The sequence below is a fragment of the Talpa occidentalis genome, unplaced genomic scaffold (genome assembly GCF_014898055.3).
Source record: "Talpa occidentalis isolate TD23 unplaced genomic scaffold, MPIMG_talOcc4v2.1 talOcc4.3, whole genome shotgun sequence".
NCBI classification, from domain to species: Eukaryota; Metazoa; Chordata; class Mammalia; order Eulipotyphla; family Talpidae; genus Talpa; species Talpa occidentalis.
The window spans coordinates 145482330-145505989 of NW_023603184.1; the positions used below are offsets into that span (position 1 = coordinate 145482330).

General features: G+C 47.7%; 1 protein-coding gene across 1 annotated transcript in view; it reads right to left on the bottom strand.

Annotated features, from left to right (window-relative positions):
* PID1 (phosphotyrosine interaction domain containing 1) overlaps window positions 1-22868 on the bottom strand; it is a 199459-nt gene extending 176591 nt beyond the window's left edge. The window contains exon 1 of the mRNA XM_054700128.1: window positions 22771-22868. Coding sequence (XP_054556103.1) covers window positions 22771-22800 — 30 coding nt within the window. The 5' untranslated portion in view covers window positions 22801-22868. The remainder of the gene's footprint in view (window positions 1-22770) is intronic.
* Between the last annotated feature and the right edge of the window lie 792 nt (window positions 22869-23660).

A 23660-nucleotide genomic window follows, 5' to 3' on the forward strand; every position in this document is an offset into this window, starting at 1 on the left:
TGCAGCGTTCAGGATGCGCTTCAGCTGCCAATGGAAGGAAAAGCAAAATAACAAAGGTATGAAGACTTTCTCTCACCTGTAAATACGGTCTAAGAAAAGCCACCCAGGGTTCCCCCGTCTCAAGGACCCCAAACGATCTTTCTGTTCCACCGTCCTCAACATAGTGCTCCCCCAGTGGTCTACAAGGGCCCCTCAACCTTCCTGACATCCGCATTCCCTCCAGAGTAGAGGACGGAGGGGCAGAGAAGCAGGGCTCCACCCTCTAAGGCTCTCTTCTGCTTACATCCCACTGGCAACAACCAGCATGTGCTACCACCAAGGAGCTGCCGGGGGCCGGAGAGCAGCAGACGAGCCTTCACGACGGGCACATGGGCGGCACAAGGATGGAGATTCCACCACTCGGGAACTTCCAGGCCCTGGGGTCCATGCAGCTGTCAAGTATTTACGAACCGCAACTTTTGCCAGGCCCTGGGCACCGCTCGGGTGTACAGTGAGGAGTGGAACAGAAACCCCTGCCCTCCTGCTTCACACTCCCCTCGTCCCCGGCCCCCAAAACCTCTAGAAGCAGCATTCGTGAACACACCTGCAAGGTGTGCTTTAGCATTTTATCTTGAAACAATTTCAAATTGACCAGAACACAGCAAGAACCACTGCGCTTCTGGAAAGGAGAAGGCGTAGAAGAGGTTGGGCAAAAGGCACAAGCTTGTAGTTACAAGAGCAGCAGCTTGAGGACCCCCCGGGCACCATGGTCACCGCAGCCAGTAACACTGCGTCCCGCAGGGAATGTCCCCAGGGGGTCGAACTGAGGGCGTGGCAGCTACTGCGACAGCCGTGACCACGGGGCTTCAGACACGTATCGAGTCAGCACATCCCACGGTGCCCCGAGACCTGGACAGCGCTTACATGTCAGGGATATTTCAATAAAGCTGGGAAAAAAGAATAGTTATACCTTTCGCCAGCTCTAGAACCATCAGTACTTAATGCATTTGATTTATAATATATTCCCATTGTTGTTCACTGACTTTCCCCTCTTTTCCTTCTCTCCCCTTCCTAATCCTTCCCCCCCCTCTCTCTCTCTCTCTCCCTCCCACCCATCCTCCTCACATATATTGGAGAATAAGATACAGATCACAGGGATCCACACGCAGTCTTCAGTACATATTTCTTAAGAACACAAACAGGGCCTCCCCGGTGGCGCAGCGGTGGAGCTCTGGGTTGTGAAGCTGCCCGCAGCCTCTGCAGCGCCGGTTCGATCCCTGTCTGCTCCCCGGCCACCGGAGGAGGGTCCCCCATGGCGCGCAGACCTCTCCTGCCGCCCGCTGCTCCCCTCAGCAGTGTACTTCGGTCCTTCTGCCTGCTCTGCTCCCCGCTCTGGCTCTGGTGAATTCTCTCACCCTCCCGCGCTTCTGACTGTACCCAGTGCTTGTATAAAATAATAAATAATAAAATAAATAAATAAATCTTAAAAAAAATTAAAAAAAAAAAAGAACACGAACACCCTCTGGCACAGCTGCGGTAGAATTCCTATGAATTATGTCACCATCCACGTCTATGAAGCCCTTCATAGCAATTTCTTTCCTGACCCACGAACCACTTCAAGATCACGCTCTGCATTTCGTGGTCAAGTCTGGGACAGTTCCTCAGTCTCTCTTTGTCTTTCTGGGCACTGATATTTTTTGAAGAACATGAGCCAGTTATTTGTGGAATATGTTTCTGGAACAGGTAAATGATCCAGTGATCCTCCCCGGTGCCCTGTGCTAGGAGGCACGTGTTAATGGTGTGGCCCTTTCTGGGTGATGCTAACGTTGGCTGTTTAGGAGCTGCCTACCTAAAATCCCCCCGAGAAGGTATTATTTGGCATTTCTCAATTGTCAATGTATGGGGAGATATTTTGAGATTTTATAAATATCTTGTTCCACATCAAACATCCATTCACTAGTTTTCGAGTCACTGATTCTTGCTAGACCAATTCTTACTCCCATGGCTGCAAAATGGTAATTTCCTAACCCCAGCATTCCTGTTTTATGTATGAGTTGACAATCTATTAAAAGGAAGAGCTTTCCTTCCTGGCCTATATATATGTTTGTTTGTTTACATCATATTTTATCAGCATGGACTCGCAGATGCCTATTTTACACAACAGGCTATAACCCACAACAGTTGTTAAGCTTCAATAGGCGGCATATTTGGCCAACGGAAGCCATGCTGGTTTATGCATCCTTTTGAAATAATCTTTTATGAGAATTGTCTTACTTTATAGCACATCAAATAATGTGTTTAGTGATCCTGGAGGCCTCCAGGATTCTTGGTGATGCCAACTGGAGTTCAGTTTACCTTAGATGAAAAATTACATAAAAATGACTCCTGTCTAAAACCCTACTGTAGTCTAAAAAATGTAAAAAATGATAAATGTTAAAACAAAAAAAAATAAAATAAAATAAAACCCTACTGTAATCAATTACCAAAAAAAACAGATGTAACTCCATGCAAGATGGATTCTGTACTTCATATTTTCAATAAATCGTCCATTATTATGAATAGCTCTAACTGTTGACATTGCTTGCATTTCTGAAATTAAATATAGCATGCAATATCCTTAGAGTAAGCAAGTAATAACTTGAGTATAAGATAGATTTGATGTATGATATCTTGACTTAAATGTCAAGGAGATCCAGGACACATTCAAAAAACTTAATATACACGCATGAAATTGTATGCCTCATCATTAACAGCTGGCTCTAAAGATAAATATGAGAATCTCTCCTTCCCCTACCCCCATTGTCTTTCTCAATACAAAAGGTAAATTCTACATTTAGTAAACTCACTGATTTATATGTACAGTATACAAGTCATATCACTTTCTCTTTTCTTTATACAAAAATTAAGAGATGGTAGATAAATTATAAAGTCATTATTTCATTGAAGCTCTATATAAGTAAGTATACTGATTGGGTTTGCACTGAGTCGCCAGCTTTATATTCCAAGTATTAAGCAAAGGGAGACACACAATGTGGAATAGAGACGCTGTCCCCAGCCTCTAAGCTTTAATGGCCTTTAAGATATGGATGTCCTCAAAGAATTCTAATTAAAAGAAAAACTAAAATGAACTAAGTGGGATATCGAGGCATAAGAACAAACTGTGGACATGTAGATGAAAGCTGTGGCTCTTGGCAACAGGAGGAGGGAAAGGCAGAGAGATGGTTTCTACTCTCTGAAAGGATCCACAGGCAGAGCATATGGGTGAGGAAGGAGGGTATTTAAAACTAGGGAAACAACATTAGCAAAGGCAGCAAACACCCAAATATGTGCAAGTGTGGGATATGGTCCAAGGTGTGTCAAATCATGGGGGGATGAAGCTGGTGCTTGAGCTTGAAACAAAGCATCAAAGCAATTCTTGAGCATCTGATAGTTATAAACACTAACCACAAAAAGGGAGGGAAGGAAGGTTCTATCTAATCACCAACATTTTGGTTTATGTGGCGTCTTCTATACCATCTTCTCACATCCAATGTGCAAGAGATTGCAGGAAGAAGGATTAAAAAAACAACAACAAGAAATAGGAATTAAATAACATTGGCCCAAATAAAAAATTAGCCAAATAGCATATGTCCAAACATAACACCTTTAAAATTCTGAAGGCTCAGATCTAATTTTGACTTGAATCATAAAATCTTCCATTCTTAGGGCTCTTGGAAATGATTCTCAATACGTCCCATTGGACAAAACACTCTGATTTCAAGATGGGCTGGAAAACCATCCAGTAACATATCAGACAAGCTTCAACTGTTCATTCAACTAAGAGGACTGTGTCGCTTTAGGTTTGCACCAAGCCATAGGGAAGAGCACAAAGGTTTAAGGCAAATAACACAGGATCTGCAGCTACTGTTGTCCACATCTGCCGTTATTTTAAATTTAGTACCTATGGAGGAGACCATGCATAGTCCACCGTTTTTCCCTTTGGCCTCGCTAACAGAACTCCTGCTCAGATTGGGGCAAAATGTGCCCACTTAAAGCATCTGCTCTTGTCCCAAACAAGATGTTAGAGCCATCCTAGGCAGGACTGGAAGGAATATTCATTTTCCTAATAAAAAAGGAGAGATTACAAAGGGTCACCTTTGCCCCTTCACAGAGTCTTAGGATGGAAGCTTCATCCATTATAACAATAATCCACTTTGTATTGAACTGATTCGAGCCTTCCTGGGTGAAGGGACCATTTCTTAAGACCCACCTTTGAACTTTGGCTCCTCACCCCAAAATAAAATGACAATAAACATTTGTTGACAGGAAAGTCTATGAGAAAGTAGCACGAGGAGAAGCACCAGGGCGTTCTCTACCAAATTCAGTCTCGGTAGCGTCTGTTATCACCACGAACCACCTACAGCCCCCAAATCTCTCCAACATCACAGTCCTCCTTAAATCTAAAATGTTATTGATTCACTGAGTACCTTGGTATTCAGTAAATGAAAATATTAAAAGTCCAGAAGCCATAATGAACCAAAGTATTTTAATTATTTATTTTAATAAAGCACATCAAATGTGAAAAGCAGTTGATATATTTGCAAGGTCTGTTATTTTCACGTATAGTTAAAATTCACTGCACAGGCACTCACAGGTATCCTGGAATAACTGCATGATGCCCTGAGTGCCAAGGTCAAGAAATACTCACCCATTAGAGGAGGCTGGCCTTGAGTTGTTCCACTGCCAAACTACTGTTCTGGGTCGCGACAGACATGAGTTCTAAAAGAGCCATGGTTTTGTCTCTTGCTTTGGCAAACCTTAATCTAGAAACCTTAAATTTCTAAGGCAGGCTTCTGCTCCTATTTATACTGCAACGTTTTAAAAAAGCATGCTAACACTTAGAAAAGTGTTATGCTACATAAAAATTCCCCAGACTCTGAGGTGCCCAAATAATTGCAAGAGATGAAAAATAATTTTTTCTATCAACTATTTTTTATTAACCAGCTGCCATTAACAGCTCCAATTCAAGGTTAAATTTCCTTGCTGGATGGGCCAGTGATGAAAGTAAAAACCAAGTAAGTAGGACCAGGTCCTCTCCATAATGAAAATAGGCGCTACTAAATTCCAGGATAGATTTTTTTTTTCATTATTTTAGAAGAAATCAACAATACATCAATTCCTTACAGTCCTTGAACCAAAATGCATCCATTTCTTTTCTTCATTCACAACCCGAGAACGAATTTTGATGACCACCTATTGCAAAGATAATGCCTCTTTACCAGAAGCCAAACAAGAAGGAAAAGTCAGAAGAAAAGAGAAAAATAATGCCATCTAAAGCGGGCCTCCCTGGTGGCACAAGGGGTTATAAGACACAACCAATGATGCTATCCGCAGCCACTGCAGCACGAGTTCGATCCCCGGCCAGGGAGCAACCCACATGGCGCAGCAGACCTCTCCTGTCTCGCCCGCTGCTCCCCTCAGCAGTGTATTTCATCAGTCTGCCTGTTCTGCTCCCCGCTCTGTCTCTGGTGAATCCTCTCACCCCCTGCACCTCTGGCCTGTACCCCAGTTCTTGTATGCATAAATAAATAAATCTTTAAAAAAAAAATGAAACCCCCAAAAGCAATGACTGAAGCAACAGCCAGATTTGGCTTTTCCAATCCAGCTGGGACTTCCAGCCCAGAGCCTAGACGGCTAACAATGGAAGATGGGCAAGGAAGAGGTGGAGGTGGCCTCTTGGGAGAGCTGTGCAAAAAATGCCCGAGTCAGCAGTCAGAGTTCAAAGAAATTTAAGAATTTTTCTCCCATGTTCTGGGAGAAAAGAAGAGCAGCCAGAGAGGAAGAGGGTCAAAAAAGAGAGAAAACACAGACGTGACCCCAAATCACATAGCAAGCCCCCCTTATGTGCGGAGATGCCCGCAAATTCAGTTTTATTTCTAAAAGACTCCCTGCAAGTTTTCATTGAAAGCCTCCCTGCTCCTGGGGCCTGCCAGCACACATCCCCTCCCGCCCAGAACACACAGGCTCGCGGGTCAGCCTCTGTTCAACCAGGGCATTAAATTACGTTATGAAGAGACACGCCAGCTCGCTGCGCCAAGGAGCGAGGAGACCAGCGCCGAGCGGTGCTGTTTACCAGCAGCACAGCCGAGGGAGGGCAATGTCCATGACTGGGATTGCTAGACTCTATTCTTCTGGGCCATCTTCCTTCTGGAAAACCGCAGAGCTGCATCATTCGGTCTGTCAACAACCTAAAGCAGATACTGGCTGCGCTCTGTACATGCATATTTAAATATCATTTCAGTTCCCCCCGAAAATTCCCACAGGCAGAATACTAATTTGAATTTTCTTTGGTTGTACAACACGCTCCCAAATTTGCACTTTTGCAAAGCCATTCATTTGCTACAAAGCATCGCGCTCCTAGAAAAAGACGAGTGGGTGGCACAGGGAAGGGGGTGGGGGGTGGTACCCAAGCTAACTGATGCCAGATGAACTCTCCTGGATCCAGAGAGCTTTGTTTTGAAGATTTCTGCCTCGTATTAAATCAAAGTGGCAGGCAGGTCTTGAAGGCTAGGGAACCACTCCGAAGGTCAGGACTGCCAAAGTTGGAGGTATTTAACTTTCTGGGCTAAAGAATCCACATTGTCCTAGAGTGAACTTAAGGGGCCATTCACATTTTTAACCAACAACTACAAATGTTTCTCAAGAACCGAGGCTCAGAGACCAGGTCTTTTCGGCTATTTTAGCCAAAACAGCTGTTTATATCCCCGACAGCATTTCTACTCCAGACTCAGAGACAAGAAGGGTTCTCCCCACAACGCATACCAAAATCACTTTATTTCTTTTGGATGCAGTAAAAGCATCATTACTTAAAATGATACTGCTTTTTCAGTAAAGATATTGGGCAGGAAGGTGAGAGTGGCATCCAAGTTATAAACACCTTCAGATTTAGAGCAGATGCCAAGAGCAGGGTTACATCCCTATAAACAATGAGGACAAAAATCTTTCTCCAACAAATAGCCAGAACATGGAGGCTGTGGGCCAAGGCCATAGGAAAATTAGGGTTATATTTGTTCAGTGGCACTTACTAAAGTGAGGCATGCGCGTAAGAAATTCTGGGGGGAAGGTGGGGGAGGACAGTGTTCGCATCCTTTCTTCCAGCCCCAGCAAAGCGTGCACTCATTTCTCAGGGGAAACGCGCCCACAAGGAAGCCATGTGTGTGTCGTGGGTTTCTGGCTGGAATCTTGGAGACCCTCCGAACAACACTCCCGCACTCTTCTCGCTCTGCTCCACACAGCACTTTTTGTGGAACAGAATTTGAAGACTGAAGGGCAGTAGGTTCAAGGAAAATTCTAAATGTGTATCACTCAGATTTCTGTAGTTGCAAGCATTTGACACCAATTCTGGCTCCCTTGAACAGGGGGAAGCAATTGCTGGAGTGACTGCAGACTGGAAGGAGGTAGAAGCTCTGAGCTCAGGGAGGTCAGGGATAGAGCAGCTCCCAGGGTAGATGCAACAGGACCAGTGTCTCCACCACACAATGGGGAAAGTTCCAGACGCTTTGTGACCCTGACCAGGTTTCCATCTCCTGGGGAAAGCATTTGATTAATCTAGACATTTGAGGCACATAATCAGCCCTGTAGCTAAAGGAGGACATACTGATCAAAGGTGCCCCCTAAAAATGGAGGCCCTGATTGTCAAGAGGGAAGAGTCTCCAAAAGTGAAATCAGGGTGCTATGACAAGAAAGAAGATGGGAAATGAAGCTGGAACAGAAAAACCACAGATGTCCTCTTCTATTTCTACATAAACAATCCTAGCATTCCTCCTGAATTGTTTATTTTCTCAACTTTTAAGGAAAACATTGGCAAAAACTACAACTAGTGGAGTTGCCCACTAGTTGTCTGTGTTACAATGTCCCATATAAAGAGCCACAAGAGAACACTCAAGGTCTTCAAATTAGGATAAAGCCTGCGGTCCAGAGGAGCTAATGTGAGCTCTTCTACCAGGTAATGAAGGTTGAGGAACAAGTCAAGTTTCTCTTCTTCCTGCCAGGCTGCAAGGAAGTTCAGAGAGAAAGTTCTAGATTCAGCTACAGGAGCTCCTCTTGTCTTGGTTTTCAAATACAACTAAGTTCCTCCTTTCCTGACATGCCCAGCATGAGGGTTTTGGTTCCATCTGGTTGTAATGTTTCCATGGTAGTTCTCTTTGATGGAAAAGCACTTCAAAAGCACTTAAATAATTTTTCTTACTATCCAGAAGTCAACCTTTTCAAAAGTCGGTAAGAACCTAAAAGATAATAGTATTTTCTGAGCTTTTTTATAGGCTTCGATTTTTTCATACTTTCCACCCAGCATCACTTCTTTCCTGGCTGCTGCAGAGGCCTCCTACTGGACTACTGAGCAGTGGACACCAGTTTATAAAATTCTAGTTTTAAAAGGTACAAGAGGAAAACAGATTCAATTAGATTGGATTGGCTTAGATTGGACTGACAAGTGAATAGATAATAGACCTACTACCTCTCAGTCTGACTATAGTGAGTAATAGTTTTGGAATAATTAGCAACAAAATTCATCAACTTTTACTGAAAGGGGGTCAAATGTGAGCACAATAGGCAACTGTTTCAAACCTACACTTAATTAATCAGAGCCATGATGGGAACCCCAGGACCAGGAAGAGCAGAGAGCTTGGCCTTTTACGAACCAAGAGGACTGGTTAAGGATGGGAGGTCTAATCCCTTGTTTTATAGCTTAAGTCACTTTCTGAACCAATTCCAAGTACTCCGATGCTAAAAATAATCAGAATCCCAAACCCCTGGAAGAAATGGGCAGAGTCCAGGAGAATGGCACATACCAAGTTAAGTAAAAGGGCAGCACACCTGCCCCAGGGTGACCAGAAAATGCCTGCAAAATGCTTTCATGTTTTCTAGCAGGAACAGGGAATTCTTGAAATAAAAGTATAGAATAAAAATATAAATATATCCTCTAAATTACAAAGGTATTGCCACCATGACGGATGTCTCTCAGTTTGAGTTTCCTGAAATAGCATTTGAACAGTTCTTCGTGGGCTGATCATCTCTGAGGAAAATGTTGAAATCCATTAAATTAAAAACTACTCTCCACCCTATAAATTTCCCCCTTTTGGAAGCAATCGTGTCCAATGTTTGGCAGTAAAAATCTACCAAATGAGCCAATTCCATGACAATGAGAAATTCTAGTTGCCTGGCGTGGGAGAGAAAAAAACAGTGCTGTGCACTGAGCGAGAGTCGGGGGAGACGCCCCTCCTGCCTGGACGCCCTCCCACAGGCCCTGGACAGGACAAGGGGTCAGGCAGCGCCCCTTCAAGTGCATCTGTTTGTCCAAAAGCAAAGGGTTGATGGCATCTTTCCCCTCCAATCACCCAAAAACAGGGGAGAGAAACTAACCTCCAGGCAGCTGAAGAGGCTACCAAGCTGTACCTGGAAAGCAAACAACAGGTGCTAAATAAGTAAACCGAGTCACACAGGCACTACCACCTGGGATATTAAGAGTCAGAAGACCAAAGATGGATTCCTGATCCCGGCCCTGTGCCACCTGGGGATTTGGTTCACCCCACAGTCCACTGAGGGAGCTGGACTAGGTGAGGGTTCCGATGCTAGTACCTTCAGGGTGCAGTGAGTTGGGTGAATGAGAGGGACATCCTCTGTGAGACCTGGGAGGTGGGGGCAGTCACATCCCATCCAAATGGAAGAGCAGCTGCTCATGCTCACTATGTGAGAATCCGGGCCCACTGTGGTTTGACCCTCTAATTTTTTTGAGAATTGGAAAGTCCAGATTTCCTTACAAATTCCTCTAAGTTTTCAGTCCTGGAGACTAATCTGTAAAGTTTTTATACACACTGAAGGAGCCAAAGGAAACAATTCTGTAAGCTAGAGCCAAACCCCAGGCCCACAGCTTGTCAGCTGAAGGAAGTTCAAGTCCTGTGCACAAGTATCCTGGACCGTGGCAAGCTCCTGGAGAAAGGGAGGAATGATCTCCTGTCCTCATGGGGCACTCCTCAGGGCATTGGCTGCGTCAGAGCCATAAGTCCTGCAGTAAAGCAGACTCCTGAGCTTCACCTAGCGCTTCCCACCTCGCATTGTGGCAAGACTCACAGGAGAGAGGAGCTAAATAAATGCGTGCTCCGTGGAACATACTTTGGGAAACGCCAAATGTCTAATGTCCACCTGGCTCGGGATTGCTCCCTGCTGTTCCTCACTCACCCTGAGATGTGAAGGAGAACCAATGAGCACTGAGTCCCAATAAAATGCCAGTGACCGTGTGAAGCTCCTTGTATTCCACGTCTCAATCAACAGTCAGGAGATGAGTGTGGTTATTGCCATCCTACACTTGAGAATATAACAGAGCAGAGGCCCTCAAAGACCCCTAAGAAGTGAAGCAGAAGACTTGTACCCAAGGGGCCTGATTAAAACCCCCAGGTCTTTCCACGATTCAATAGCCTGTGTGGGCCTCAAGTAACCAGACTGCTAGCCTGAAGAAATATTCCTCTCTCTTCACCTCCCGTCTCCGCGACACGGTCCACCTCTGTGACGCTGCATATGCCATTGTCCCCCTTAAAGCATCCAGGTTCTTCACCTGAAAAGACTGCTGTCCCACAACAGAGCCAGACAGCACAGCCAAGTACGGAGATCAGGTTGAGCACCTGATTTTTTTGCTCTAAAGAATCACGTGTCTCCAGCCAACAGCAGCTCTGACTGTGGAACACGCGGCCAACTGCTCCAGGCCTCACTTATGTACCAGGGGCAGTGCCCTTGCCCTGCCTGCTTCCTTTCTGGGTACACAGTCTTTATCCCCTCGATGCCCCAATTTCCCCTCTTCCTGACTTTTTTGCCCATCTGCTGCCTTTCCCCTCAAGCTACTTCATTTTCTTCCTTCATCCCCGATGTGAGTAAGTTGACTCTGGAACAACACGGGTTTGAACTCTGTGAGTTCACGTATATGTAGATTTTCTTGTGAACGGATGACTTCAACTTAGGGTAGCCATAAATATAATCCAGTACTGTAAATGCATTTTCTCTTCCTTAAGATTTTCTTAATAATATTTTCTTTTCCCAAGCTTACTTTATTGTAAGAATACAATATGTAGTACATGTACATATAACATATAAAGTATATGTGTTACTCGATTGGTATATTGTTGGTAAGGATTTCAATCAACAGCACGCTATTAGTTAAGTTTTAGGGGAGTCAAAAGTTATACTCAGATTTGAAGAAAGTTAAAAGTTATAAGCAGATTTTCAACTGGGGGCTCTGGGGGTCACTGCCATCACCACCTCAAGGATGACTCTACAGTTAGGAGCAGATGTCTAGCATTTTACTTGTCATTCTTGGGGGTGACCACGTGCCCTAGTTTGCTAGGAGACTCCGGGTTTGTGCCAGCTGCTCCTTTTAATTATTACTGGCCCCCACCCATCACTTCAGCAGGACCTCCAATAGGCCAATAAGTCACATGATCTCTTTACAAATGTATTGAAAAAAGTCTTCATTCCTTACCTTTTACTTTACAAATGATTGAGTCCAAAGCCTCAAGGTTTCCTCCTTGAGGAGAAAAAATTTTCAAACAAGTTTCAAGTTATTTTCATGAATGTTTCTCAACAGATTTTTACCACAGTTCAATGGCCATCAGTGAAGTTTCTGCACCCTCTCTAAATTCCTGAGAAAATCAATTCTTTCCTAAGCAATCTATGTCCTATTGCTGCAGGCAATTACATGCACAAACTAGAATCAAAACCCATTTGTGGTTAAGATGTATTCACTCTGTGACTTCTCTCCTGGAGGAAAATGGCAAGAAGGAGGCCTGGACAGGCACCAGGACCACCATCTTGAAGCTCACCTCTTCAACAGCAAATGCTGCCGACTCTCCTGGTTGCTAGGGCAGAGCCAGTGCTGGGATTTAGGGAAGAAAATGGGTCAGAGGAGCAAGTCAGGGAAAGGCAGCTGGAAACCAATCTATTAGAAAGAGGTGAGAGCCACTGGGAGCAAAAGGGGCATCTAGCAACTTGGACTTTCCACCCTGAATTTCTTCTCTTGCTCAATTACACTGAGATCCTCAGGCAAACTGAGATGGATGAAAAACATCACTCCAAGAACTAGAGTGAAGAAACGTCACTCATATCTACCATATAGAGAACAAAAACAATCGTATGAACTAATTGAAACAAAAATACACTGTTGGACTAGAGACCAATTAGTGGCTCTCAGAAACAAAGGGGAAAGGGAGTGGGTAAACTGAGACAAGGCGACAACTCCCTGGTGAAGACTAACATGGGAATTCCGGTGCTGAGTTGGTGACGTGTATGGAAGTGTTGATTCTCAGCAATGCACAATGAAGCTTATCCAATGTCATGATGCAATGTGACTTCAATTTAAAATATTAAAGTATTTTAAAAGGAATGGAACTCTGAAAATGGAACTCTGAAGATGGAGCTCTGAAAAAAGATCAAGTCCATTATCTATATTCTGGGTTAGGACATTAACATTCAGTTAAAAAATGGAACACTACTAAGGATTTTCAAAAGCGAGGGCAGAAGCCAAGTATTGTGTGATCTCCCCAACACCCAGCACCGAGCCTGCCCACTATGAGGACATCACACGCTCTACAACAGCTTTGCAGAGGACAGCTGGCATGTCACCAGCTGAGCAAATTGATAACTTTTGATACAGTATTAGTCCATAAAACCATCACCATAATGAAGATATTGTACATATCCATCACCCCCAAAAGTATCCTAAGCCCTTTTCATATCCTTTCCTCTCATGCCATCCCTCAGGCAACTATTAATCTGCTGTCAATCATTTTGCATTCCCACCAGCAGAGTATGAGGGTTCTGGTTCCTCCACATCCAAGTTCACGTGGTCAGAGCCTTTTTAATCTTACCTATTCTATCACTGCAGAGTGTATCTCGGTGTGGTTTTAAATGGCAATTTCCTAATGATTAACAAGGCTGCACATCCTTTCATGTGCTTATCTCCTCTCCATACAACTTCTTTACTCAAATCATTTGCTCATTTTTAAAAATCAGGTTGTTTACCCTAGTGTGGGCTTTTCAGAGTTCTTTTTATGCCCTGGATGTGAGACCTTTGCTATAGATGTGTGAATGTAAGTATGTTCTCCCAAGCTGTCTCATTTTTTTTATTCTCTTACAAATATCTTTTCAAAAGTAGAAGTTTTTTATGTAGGTGGAGTCCAATTTTTCTTTTATCAAACATGTTTTTGTTATTATTCTAAGAAATCTTTGCCCAACCCAAAGAAACTGTGGGATGTGAAGGATCTAGTCATTATCTTGATAGTGGCAATGTTTGCACAGATATATACAAAGTCAGGAAGATTTTTTTGCTGCTTTTATCTACAAGTTTTATGGTTTTAGGTTTTACACATAGGTCGATGACACATTTTAATTAATTTTTGTGGACATATGCAAGTAGCACGGACTGAAGTTTTGGAATTTGTTGTTAATGCCTTTTGTGTGTGGATATCCAATTGTTCCAGCATCATTTGGCTGAACATATTATCCTTTTTCCAGGAAACAATCCTCTTTGAATGTTTGTCAAAATCATATGAACTTCTGGGCCTCCCCTGGTGGCGCAGGCAGCTGAGCGCCACGCTGTGAAGCTGTCTGCAGCCTCTGCACTGCAGATTGGATCCCGGCCGGCCGGCGAGGGTCCCACATGGTGCAGCAGACCTCTCCTGTCTTACCCACTGCTCCTCTCAGCAGTGTATTTCGTCAGTCTTCCTGTTCTGTTCCCCGCTCTGTCTCTGGTGAATCCTCTCAGCCTCCCGCGGATCTGGCCTGTACCCCGGTTCTTGGATAAATAAATAAGTCTTTAAAAAAATGATATGAACTTCTGATTTAAAAAAAAAAAATCTCAACAATGGCTCTCATTGACAGTTACCAAAATTTAAAATATACTCGCTGTTTATTTCAACAATTCCAATTTGGGCAGTTCAGTCTAAAGAAGCACAAGCACAGGGGCCTCCCCGGTGGTGCAAGAGGTTAAGTCTCAGCACTATGAAGCTATCTGTAGCTACTTTGGAATGAGTTTGATTCCCAGCCAGGGAGCTGACCCACTTGGTGCAGCAGACCTCTCCTGACTCACCTGCTGCTCCCCTCAGTAGTGTATTTCAGTAGATCTGCCTGTTCTGCTCCCCACTATGTCTCTGGTGAATCCTCTCACCCCCCGCATCTCTGGCCTGTACCCCAGTACATGTGTGCATAAATAAATAAAAATAAATCTTAAAAAAAATAACTTAAACGTGTGATTATATATTTGTGTATGTTTCCAAAACCTGGGAAAATTATATAAAAATAACTACCAGACAGATCATATGTGTTTCCTCATGGGTAGAACTGAGAATGAGCGAAGGGATAAGATTATTCATTTTATTTCATACTTCTAATCTGTCAGGTTCGCTATCTTGTCACCCTAAACAGACAATATTTTATTAGTTTTAAATTAAATCAAGTAGAAAAGAACAGCCCTGGCATCTAGCAGACGTACCATTCTGCTTCACATCCACATCCCCCCTTGGAAAATATTCCAACTGCCTTTATTTTAGTGGTCAGATCAAATCTTTCCATTCAAGAGAAACACATTGATGTGTGATACGCAAAAGAAAATTCTACACCCTCGCAGACTAGATTGTGTCTGCCAGCAATTCATCTGTTGAAGTCAGTACCCCGGGATGTTTGGAAATAGGGTCACTGCAGATATAATTAGTGAAGATGAAATTGCATTGGACCAGGGTGGACCCTCCTCCGTGTGACCTGGGGGAACCTGGACACGGAGGCACCACATGGCAACTGCAGCCACATTCCCATGAACCAAGTAGCCGACGATGGCCAGCAAACCACCAGGAGCTAGGAAGGAGGCCTGGAAGGGAGTGTTTCTCACTGCCCTCAAAAGAAACTATTACAGGGCAACCCCAATATAAAAGGGGTGGCCTGACTGCAGGTCCTCACCCACAGTCAGTGCTTAAAGGGCACTCACACTGCAGGCACACACTGAAGGTTAACAAAAGGTTTATTTACAAGGAAAGGGGAAATGAGGAAATGAACAACTCAGGGAGAAAAAGAGGCAGATAAATTCTTAAATGCATCCTACCTGTTCTGCCGACCTGGAATCCCAAGTGACCTGCTGGGACCAAGCGCTGCCTGGCCAAAAGCAGGAGCCAAGAGAGAGTGAGCGCCACTTACATGACTGGTTATAACCACAAGCCTGGGAACATGGTTGCTTAACTCCACCCCTAGTTCCTCGCAACCTCCCTTTGGGGATCATGGGATTTGTAGTTTCTAGTGTTGTGATGGAGTAGGGGTGGAGTCCACAAAGCCTGTATGGAGTTTGCTCAGGACATCCTTTCCTCCCTAACAAAACGAAACCTGTCTAGACCCTGAGTCCAGACTCCAGACTGTAAGACAACACTTTTCTGTTGTGTAAGTCACCAGCTTGGGCTACTTTCTTACATCAACAGAAACAAACATGCAAAGCTACCGAGAATCTACGTCCAAAGCTATACATCCTCCGTCAGCGCCATGTCCCCACCCTCCCCAACCCAACTCCCAGGGAATATCTTGCAAGACTGAGAAAGTAGACAGCAGTTTCCACTAGCCCACCTGACAGGTGGCTGCAAATCCCAGGTCCCCGCCTGAGGGAAAGCCGCCCTGACATAAAGGCCTCAAGCCTGTGACAGGCAGAAGGGGCTGCATTTACCTCAGAACCACAATGACAGGAGCCTCACACTGAGGAGAGCCTCACCCTGAAAGGGTCAGGGCAGAAGACTCAGGGGTGGACTGAGAGTTACTGCCCTCCTCCTGGGGGCTCTCCACTCTGCCCCTGGCCATGCACACTCTCTTCTCTCCCTCCCAAAGAAGAGAGAACCTGGCTCTCCTCTCCTGGACATGCAGACAGAAGGGGCAGCTCTGCACGCCTGGCCACTGGGTGGAAAAGCGAGACTGTCCCAAGACAGAGTGTCATGGCTCCTCCTGATGTTTATTTTTGTCTTAAAAGTGACTTCAGCAGAGGAATAGGTTCATCATTGAAATAATTTACACAGTTACTAAGTGAAACATGAAAACAAAACAAAATACCCAGCCAGATACAAATAACCCACCAGAAAGACTCTCGGCCGCCCTGAAGGCCCATGTGGATGGGCCCTCAAGCCGACCCCGCACACTGGCCGCGCCCCCCACCCGCCACCCACCAGGTACCCCGACACATGGAGAGTGAGGAAGGTAAACCCCTGCCCAACGCTGGTCTCTGCCTGCCCGGAGAAGTGTCACTTAGATTCTCTGCCAAGAAACTAACTTTCACAGCCCAGTCCCCACAGTTAACTCTTACTTGAAGTGCTTCTCCTAAACGTTCTAGAACCTTCCCTGCCCTAGCACCGCACATGTCCTGTCCCTGGACACAACTTCCTAGGATGCTGATGGCAGTAGAGAACAAGTTCAGTTGTCCTGCAACAGTTCAGTTGTCCTCTTAGAGCTGTTTTCATCTTTTTCAAATCCATTGTGCATAAAATCACACTCAGATGTATAAAGAACAGACGTGAACATTTTGTTCTGTCCCAGCTCACAGGCGTCGGACCTACCCAGGCCTCCACAGGCCCCACGTCGGGACTTGGTCAAAAGGCAACACAGTGACATCAGTGAGGGCTGTGTAAGGAGGGGCCTGGCTGAGTGACTGACGCCAGCAGACAGGTGCACTCTCCAGATCTGGAGGCCGGAAGCTCAGTCCAGATGTTGCCTGGCCTGAGGCCTCCAATGGCCCAAGGGAAGATTCCTTCCTTCCCTCTTCCAGCTATGGATGGTATTCACAGGCTTGAGGTCCCGCCTCTCCCTTCTCTGCCTCCATCTCCCATCCTCTCCTTCCTGTGTCTCCTCTGTGTCTTCATAGCACTCCTGGCAAGGAGACCCATCACTGAATCTAGGGCTGGCCTGACTCCAACAGGACCTCACCTGAATGTGATCACATCTGCACTGACCCTTTCTCCAAATAGGTTACAGGTGTCAGGGTTGGGAATTCAAACATATCTTTTGAAGCAATGCAACTTAAGCCACACTGAGTAAGACATGGGGACCAGGATTTGCATCTGGATCTAGGAGCCAAGTCAGTTAGGAACAGCAGAGGTGCGAGTTGTCAAAGCCCCAACAAGTAGATCGGCTTCAACAAACAGAAGGCAGTGGTATTTTCTGCTGCGGGAACCTCCCGCATCAGTCCCAACCAATGAGAGAAGCAGGAGGAGGCCAGAGCCACAGGGCATGGGAAGAGGCGGTGGGACCCAGAGAGAGCAGCGCTGAGAGAGAACTTGCAGAGACTTTGGAAGCTTTGAAAAATGTCAAGACCAGCAAGCCTGGACCTCTTCTTCCCTGACACACTCCTTTCCCAGTTCCTGGGCGGAGGGTTTGGACCTGGTGAACACTCACGTGTTTTACCATGGGTTGGCACCTAAACTGGGATCAAAACTCTCTTTTTAAGTTAACATAGAATGATAACTAATTCCACTAGACTCTGAAGAGGTCTTAAACATCTCAACTATTTCTTCTCGCTGCACGTATACAAAGCCTCCATTTAGATCTGTGCCCGAGGGGGCCAAGCAGAGCACACTGCAGGAACTGAGTATCTCCGGACTAGTTTTATTTGCTGACCAGTGCTGGAGCCCTGAGCTGCTAGGTTCCAGGAGTCCAACTGCCCTTTGGAAGGGAGTCTGATCTCCGGGAGCCTCGGGGCTTGTCCAGTGTCACCTCTTCCAGTATCAAATTTGCAAGATGAATTTACATGGCAGAACAGAGGGGTGGAGAGAGCTAATCTGGAACATCAAACAAAATGCAAAAGTTGTGTAATGCTGGAGGATAAGCGAGTAAGGTCAACATTCAAGAGCCCCACTAGGCAATGGGTAACCAGGGACAGAAAGGATTTTCCCCCAGGCTAGTGTTTTGCAAGTCACTCGGCAGGGATTTTGCTGACAAACATGGAGAAATCCCCAACAATGAAAGATAGTAGATTCCTTCTGAGGGAGACCTCAGGTCAATGCTAATAACACCAAGGTTTCTCTCTGAACCTGGCTCACCACTTTGTGCTCTGAGGGGGTGCAAATCACAGCAAAATCCAGACTGCAGCGAGACCCAGTGTCTGTAAGTGTAGTGCTCGCTCATTTCTAAACAATAGCTTCCCAACTCTCCCGCCCCCCATTTTTGGTCTAGTGGTGGAATAACTACAGATGTGACCAGGCCTGATTACCAGCTTTCAAGGTCTCTGTTTGGATAAAAGCCATGTGCTCCAGTTGAAGAGACTCTTAAATGGCACTTAGGAATTTCAGCTTAAGTGCAACACAGACGCTTACTTTCCCCAGGGATTTGGGCCATCAAAGACAAGGGGGAGCGGGGGGCCCCACGAGAGACACGCAAGCAGCCCCTCTGAGCCAGGCTGGCCTTCGTCGTCTGCCTTCTATTTATTAGCAGCAAAACAGACACGCACAGCCCCAGCTCTGTCTTATCCTTCTGCTCTACAGAGAAGAGATGAAGAAGTAAGTGCCGGAGCCAAACCGGGATTCTGGCTCAGTCCATTTCTAGCTGTTCCACTCTGGCCAAATCATTTCAACTCTCGGACCTTCAGCTTCCTTGTCTATAAAGTGGGGGTGATGGCAAAGAGGGGGGTAAGTGAGCTAGGTCATTTATCAACTAAAACTCCTGAGCATGGTGCCCACATTGCGTGTGCTCCGGCGAAGTAGGTGTGGTCCTGCTCGTCCCTTGTTCTGTGTTGGCCGATGGGTCTGCCTAGAAATGCTTCGTGTTTGCCAGGATTTTTTTCTCCTCCTGATGGGCCAGATCTAATGGTCTCCAGCTGACATCTTAGGGGGTTCTTCTGTGTCACTTCTCAGGGAAAAGTAGAAGTGGCAGAATAACAGAGAAATAAATCTAGAACAATTCACGGCTCCATGCCAAGGAGAAATCTACCAGATCCAACAAAGCAGAGAGAGGGTGGGATGCTCCTGGGGAAGAAATAAGTTCTGTCACCACTAAAACCTCTAAGTACTATCATGTCAAAAAAAAAAAAAATGCAACCTTTTATCAGTCAAAAGTTTAACAAGAAACTAAAAGAAAGGCCCTCCAGGATCTGGTTTCTTCCTCCTCCTTCCTGGTTTCAGCTTCTCTTGGAAGGGCCAGCACACAGCCGCTGAGAAAACGAGAGTAAAACAAGAGAAAGAGAAAATGTCCCCAACCGAGAAGCCAAAATCCAGCTTTATCGATAAAAACTCTCTAGATTCTTGATCTGTCAGAGAGAGATTTTACTCGCAGGGAAGACAAGCAAATTACTAAGCTGGAACCCGGCTAGAGCACCTCGAGAAACAGTAGTTACACACAGACTCCACAAACAGAATTTGCTAGAACTTGCTTCCCATCCATCCCCACGCTCACGACTCATTCCATCCTGGAATTACACCCCACAGGCGAGGATGTGCTGAGCTCCGCTGCCACCACCTCTGTTCCCATCCACCCCTTTCCTGGCTTCAGAAAAACCCAAACCTTCGCTCTGGGGAAAGGCCTGTTTCTGAAGGTCAAGCATGTCCACACTCTCGCCTGGAAGGGTCTGGCACGTGAAGGGATCCGCCCAGCACGATAATTAAGACAATCAGGAAATCCATGCAAATATTAAACATGGAGGCCAAAAGAAAGCTTAAAAAAAAGCAATGCTTGGTCTTTTTCTACTGAAAAGTTCCCTTTCCTTCTCTGAGAAGTGTCTGCTTCAAATCTGCTTCTTCAAAAATGTATACCTCTCCCGAGTTCCTCCAGCAAAAAAAGATCCCTGTCCAGAGGAGAAGGTGAAAGGGGAAGAAGTCATATTTATTCCTCTTTCAAAAGCTGCGGTGGTAATGCCAACGCTCCCGTCCCTTTTGGGGCCATTATATTTTAATGGCAGAGGCTCCAGTGGGACACAACAGAAGTTTTAACATTCAAGGGAGCAGAGGAACTTGCCGCGGACTGTGTGGCTGAATGAGAAATCACCCAGCTCGGCCCTGCGGGGGCAACAGGTCGCTTGCCCGCACTGCATGTGGGTCAGGCAGCCAGCCCTGCCACCAGAAAGGGCCAGCGGCACTGCGTGCGGCCGAGGCGTGGGCAGTGATCATGTTCTTCAACCCTGATCACAGGTGCCACTTCCCGAGCTCGGGAGCCGGTGGCTGCCCTCAAATTAGTTAGAGGATGACAGTTCAGCACAAGCACAGTCCTCCCAGAGCCACTGGCCCTCCCAAGGGGGGTCCTCACGTAAGAACTAATCAGATCAATAAAGTAGATGTCATTTTTTCTCTTCCCCAGCCTCTTTTGTTTCCAGGTATTTGTACAATAAATTGCCTCCGCGTCCTATGAGGGAGCTCTGGGAACGTTTCCTGGAAGCATTTTCTCCACTCCGGCTCATCTAAATTGGATGTTTGCATTAAAAATTAATGAGGAAAAAAATTAATGGGATTGTCTGAGAAGGTTAAAGCGATGTGTGTAAGGAGGGTGGGGCTCTGACTTTGTTAAAGAATGGGGCTCCTGCGTCATGTCCCCAAGGCGAGGATTCCCGTCACCACCTCCTGGGCACAGAATCCCAACCCCGGGAAGGCACCCCAATAGCTGAGGAATCAGAAACCAACCTTCCTATGGGGTGGTGCCTCCGGGGCAAAAAACAGGGAGGAAAAAATCTCAGACAGAGAACAGAGACCATGACAAGATAACCACAGGAATGTAAATAAAATATTATTACAAACAGCTCGCTCACCACCTCACTCTCAATAACTCCCTTGCACAGAGCAAAAAGTCAAAACATACAAATTGTGGGTTTTCCAAAAGAGCCCAGCTGCTATTTGGGAAGAAGCCGTGAATATAAAGAAGACTTTTCTTCATTTAGCTCATGTGATAATGGCAAGCTTGAGAAGTACTTTGCAAAGAGAACCGGGATGTTGACCAGCTGAACTAGGAGGGGCCTGAGCGCCGTGGGGACTGACAAGCGCCTTCCAGGCGGGCCTGGATCTCGGTCAGTGATAAGCCCTGTTTACCTGAGCTTTTGAAATCCAAAATCCCAGGCCCTGTCGTCAAGACACCTCGAAATACAATAAAGCACATTGCTAAGGCTGCCCGTAATGAGCCAGGCTCGAGCCAAATGCACTTGTGGACATTTCACGCAAGAGCCAGGCGGACATTTCCAGCAGGGAACCGTCACCAGGCAGAAAGCAAGCCAGAGCTCCCTCCTCCCACGGGTCACCGATGAAACAGGCCAGCAGAAACAACTTCAGGAGACAAAACATACACAAACTCCTCAGGGGCAGAGCTCAGCACGCCATGAAAGCTGCCGGCAGGAATGCAGGGCTTAGCTTGCGACACACCTCCAAAGCTGCCCTCCCCGGGACGGTGGACCCGCCACCCACCTCAGCCACCTCCTCTCGATAGAATTCATGCCTCCATCTGAAGGAGGAATTCAAAGGCATCACTGGGAACTGGTGCCACCACCTGAACACACTGACACGCCTTTGATGCCCCACGATGACAATCACTTAACAAGGCAGGGAGGTGAGGCGGCAGGTCGCCCATGTCCCTTCTCCAAGGCTAAAGGTCCACCCTCTTGCTCTGTTTAAGACCTTAGGGGACTGGCCTGGCTTCTGGGGCTCTATTCATGTGGACTCAGTCCCTGCAAGCTGAGGCTCCCAGAGGCTTGGAAGGAGGCTGCGGGGTACCAGCCTCTGCTATGGGCAGTGCCCGCTGCAGGGTCATCCTTAGCATGAAGGCTCGGAGGCAAAGGCCAGCCTCTCCCTGCACCGGAAAGATTGTCTGTGTTAGGAACTTGGACTTTCCATTGAGAAACCTCCCCAGCCAGCCAGGGCTCCTGACCTCCCAGGTCCTAAGTCTTCAGATGCCCCAGCCTCCAAGGGCCGAGTCTCCCCCCTGGACCACTTCTTCAAAGTTTACCACCGGACAGCGTGGGGCTGAGGCTGCCCAAAGCTTCACTGTCGCACACCCAGGATTTTGTCCACAGAGCAGCACCCTCCCTCCTGAGACTATTTCCCAGCAAGGGGCGGTCACCAAGCTCTGCCCCTGGGGTTGCCCGAAGGCCCCCAGTTCCCTGAAAGAACAGCTGTCTGAAAACGCCCCTCTTTCTCGCTTTGACCCGGTTCCCGGATTCCCAGTCTCAGAATCCAGAGTCAAGGCAGCCTGGCATTGCCGTGGAGCGCAGTGAAAAACTTTCATAGGATGACCCGAGTCTCCCTGGCTCATCTTAACTTTTGCTTTCCAAATATGGGGGGTGCCTGGGTTCCGGGGAGCTGCGGAAAGCCTGCCAACAATCGGGAAACAACACAACCAAACCAGGAGCACACCATGAGGAGCCGCTCCAAACTTGCTGTTTCCCAATCACACTGGCCAAACGATGCTTTACACTCCTGGGCTCTGCCTTTTCCTGGAGACAAAAAGAAATCTGGATGCAAAACCCTTCACCCGAGACCAGCCAAGCCCTGTCCGGAGAATGCAGCCTGAAACGGCTGGTCAGAAAGTCCAAAATGACCCATCCCGGCGCGCACACGAACACACCCAAGGAAAAGTTGCATCGCCCTCAGCGACACGTTGGTCCATTTCCACAGCCCCCCGCCCCGCGGGTGCCCGCGCCGGGCTAAGCCCGCGGCGCCGCGTGCGCACCCCTGCACCGCACACGATCGCGGGGGGCACATCCCCGAGCAGCGGCAGGGGCGCCGCCCGGGCTGCCCCCGCGCGCCTCCGCCTCCAGGCTGGCTCCCGGGCGCCCGCGCCCCTCACCTGCAGGCGCTCGGTGGCCGGCTGCCACATCTTCCAGCCGCGGGGTGGGCAGGGCAGGCGCCGGGGAGACTCTGGAGCGCGCCGGGGGCCGAGGGGCTGCGGTCCCGCTTCACATCTGGCGCGGGGGCCGCGGGCTGCGCGTCCTGGGGCCGGGAGCGCCGCCCGCGGGTGGGCGCAGGGGCGCGGGCTGGGGCGGGCGGCGCGCGCTGGCTGCCGGCAACTTGTGGGCACGGCCGCCGGCTGTCCTGGCGCAGCTGCGAGAGGACTGCGCAGCTCCGCCCGGGCCGCGAGCGCACGGCGGCGGCCACCGCTCCCCTCCCCCGCCGCCGCCGCGCCCGGACCTGCGCGCTCTGAGCATGCCCGGGGCCCGCGCCCGCCCCGGCTGCACCCCGGGCCGCGGGGGGCGGGGGCGCAGCCGGCGGCCGCGGCACCCGCGACCCGGAGCGGAGATCCCGACCCCGGCTCTGCTCCCCAGGGGAGCCCCGGTGGGATGGGGTCCGGCGAAGCAGGCTGGGGAGGGCAAGGAACCGAGCGGGGTGCAGGGGCTCCCCGAAGAAAGAAACCATAGCCCCCAGGGGTCCCGCCGCCTTCTTGTCTGCAGGCTGCTGGATCGCCTGGCTCTGGCTGGGGCACAGACTCTCATCCAGGCCCCCCTGGAGCTAACTGAGCACCTACTTGGCTCCAGCTCCCGCGCAGGGCTCTAAAGGCAGCTGCGCAAAGACGAGCGAGTGACGGGTCAAGGCGAGCCGGGGGTGGAAAGGACCCTCGGCGGGGATGAGGGGCCGCGTACGCAGATGTGGGGTACGACACACACTGAAACTTACATAAGGTTATGAACAAGGTTACCTCGATGACAAAAGGAAGACAGGAGCACTCCTGTCCCAGCTGCC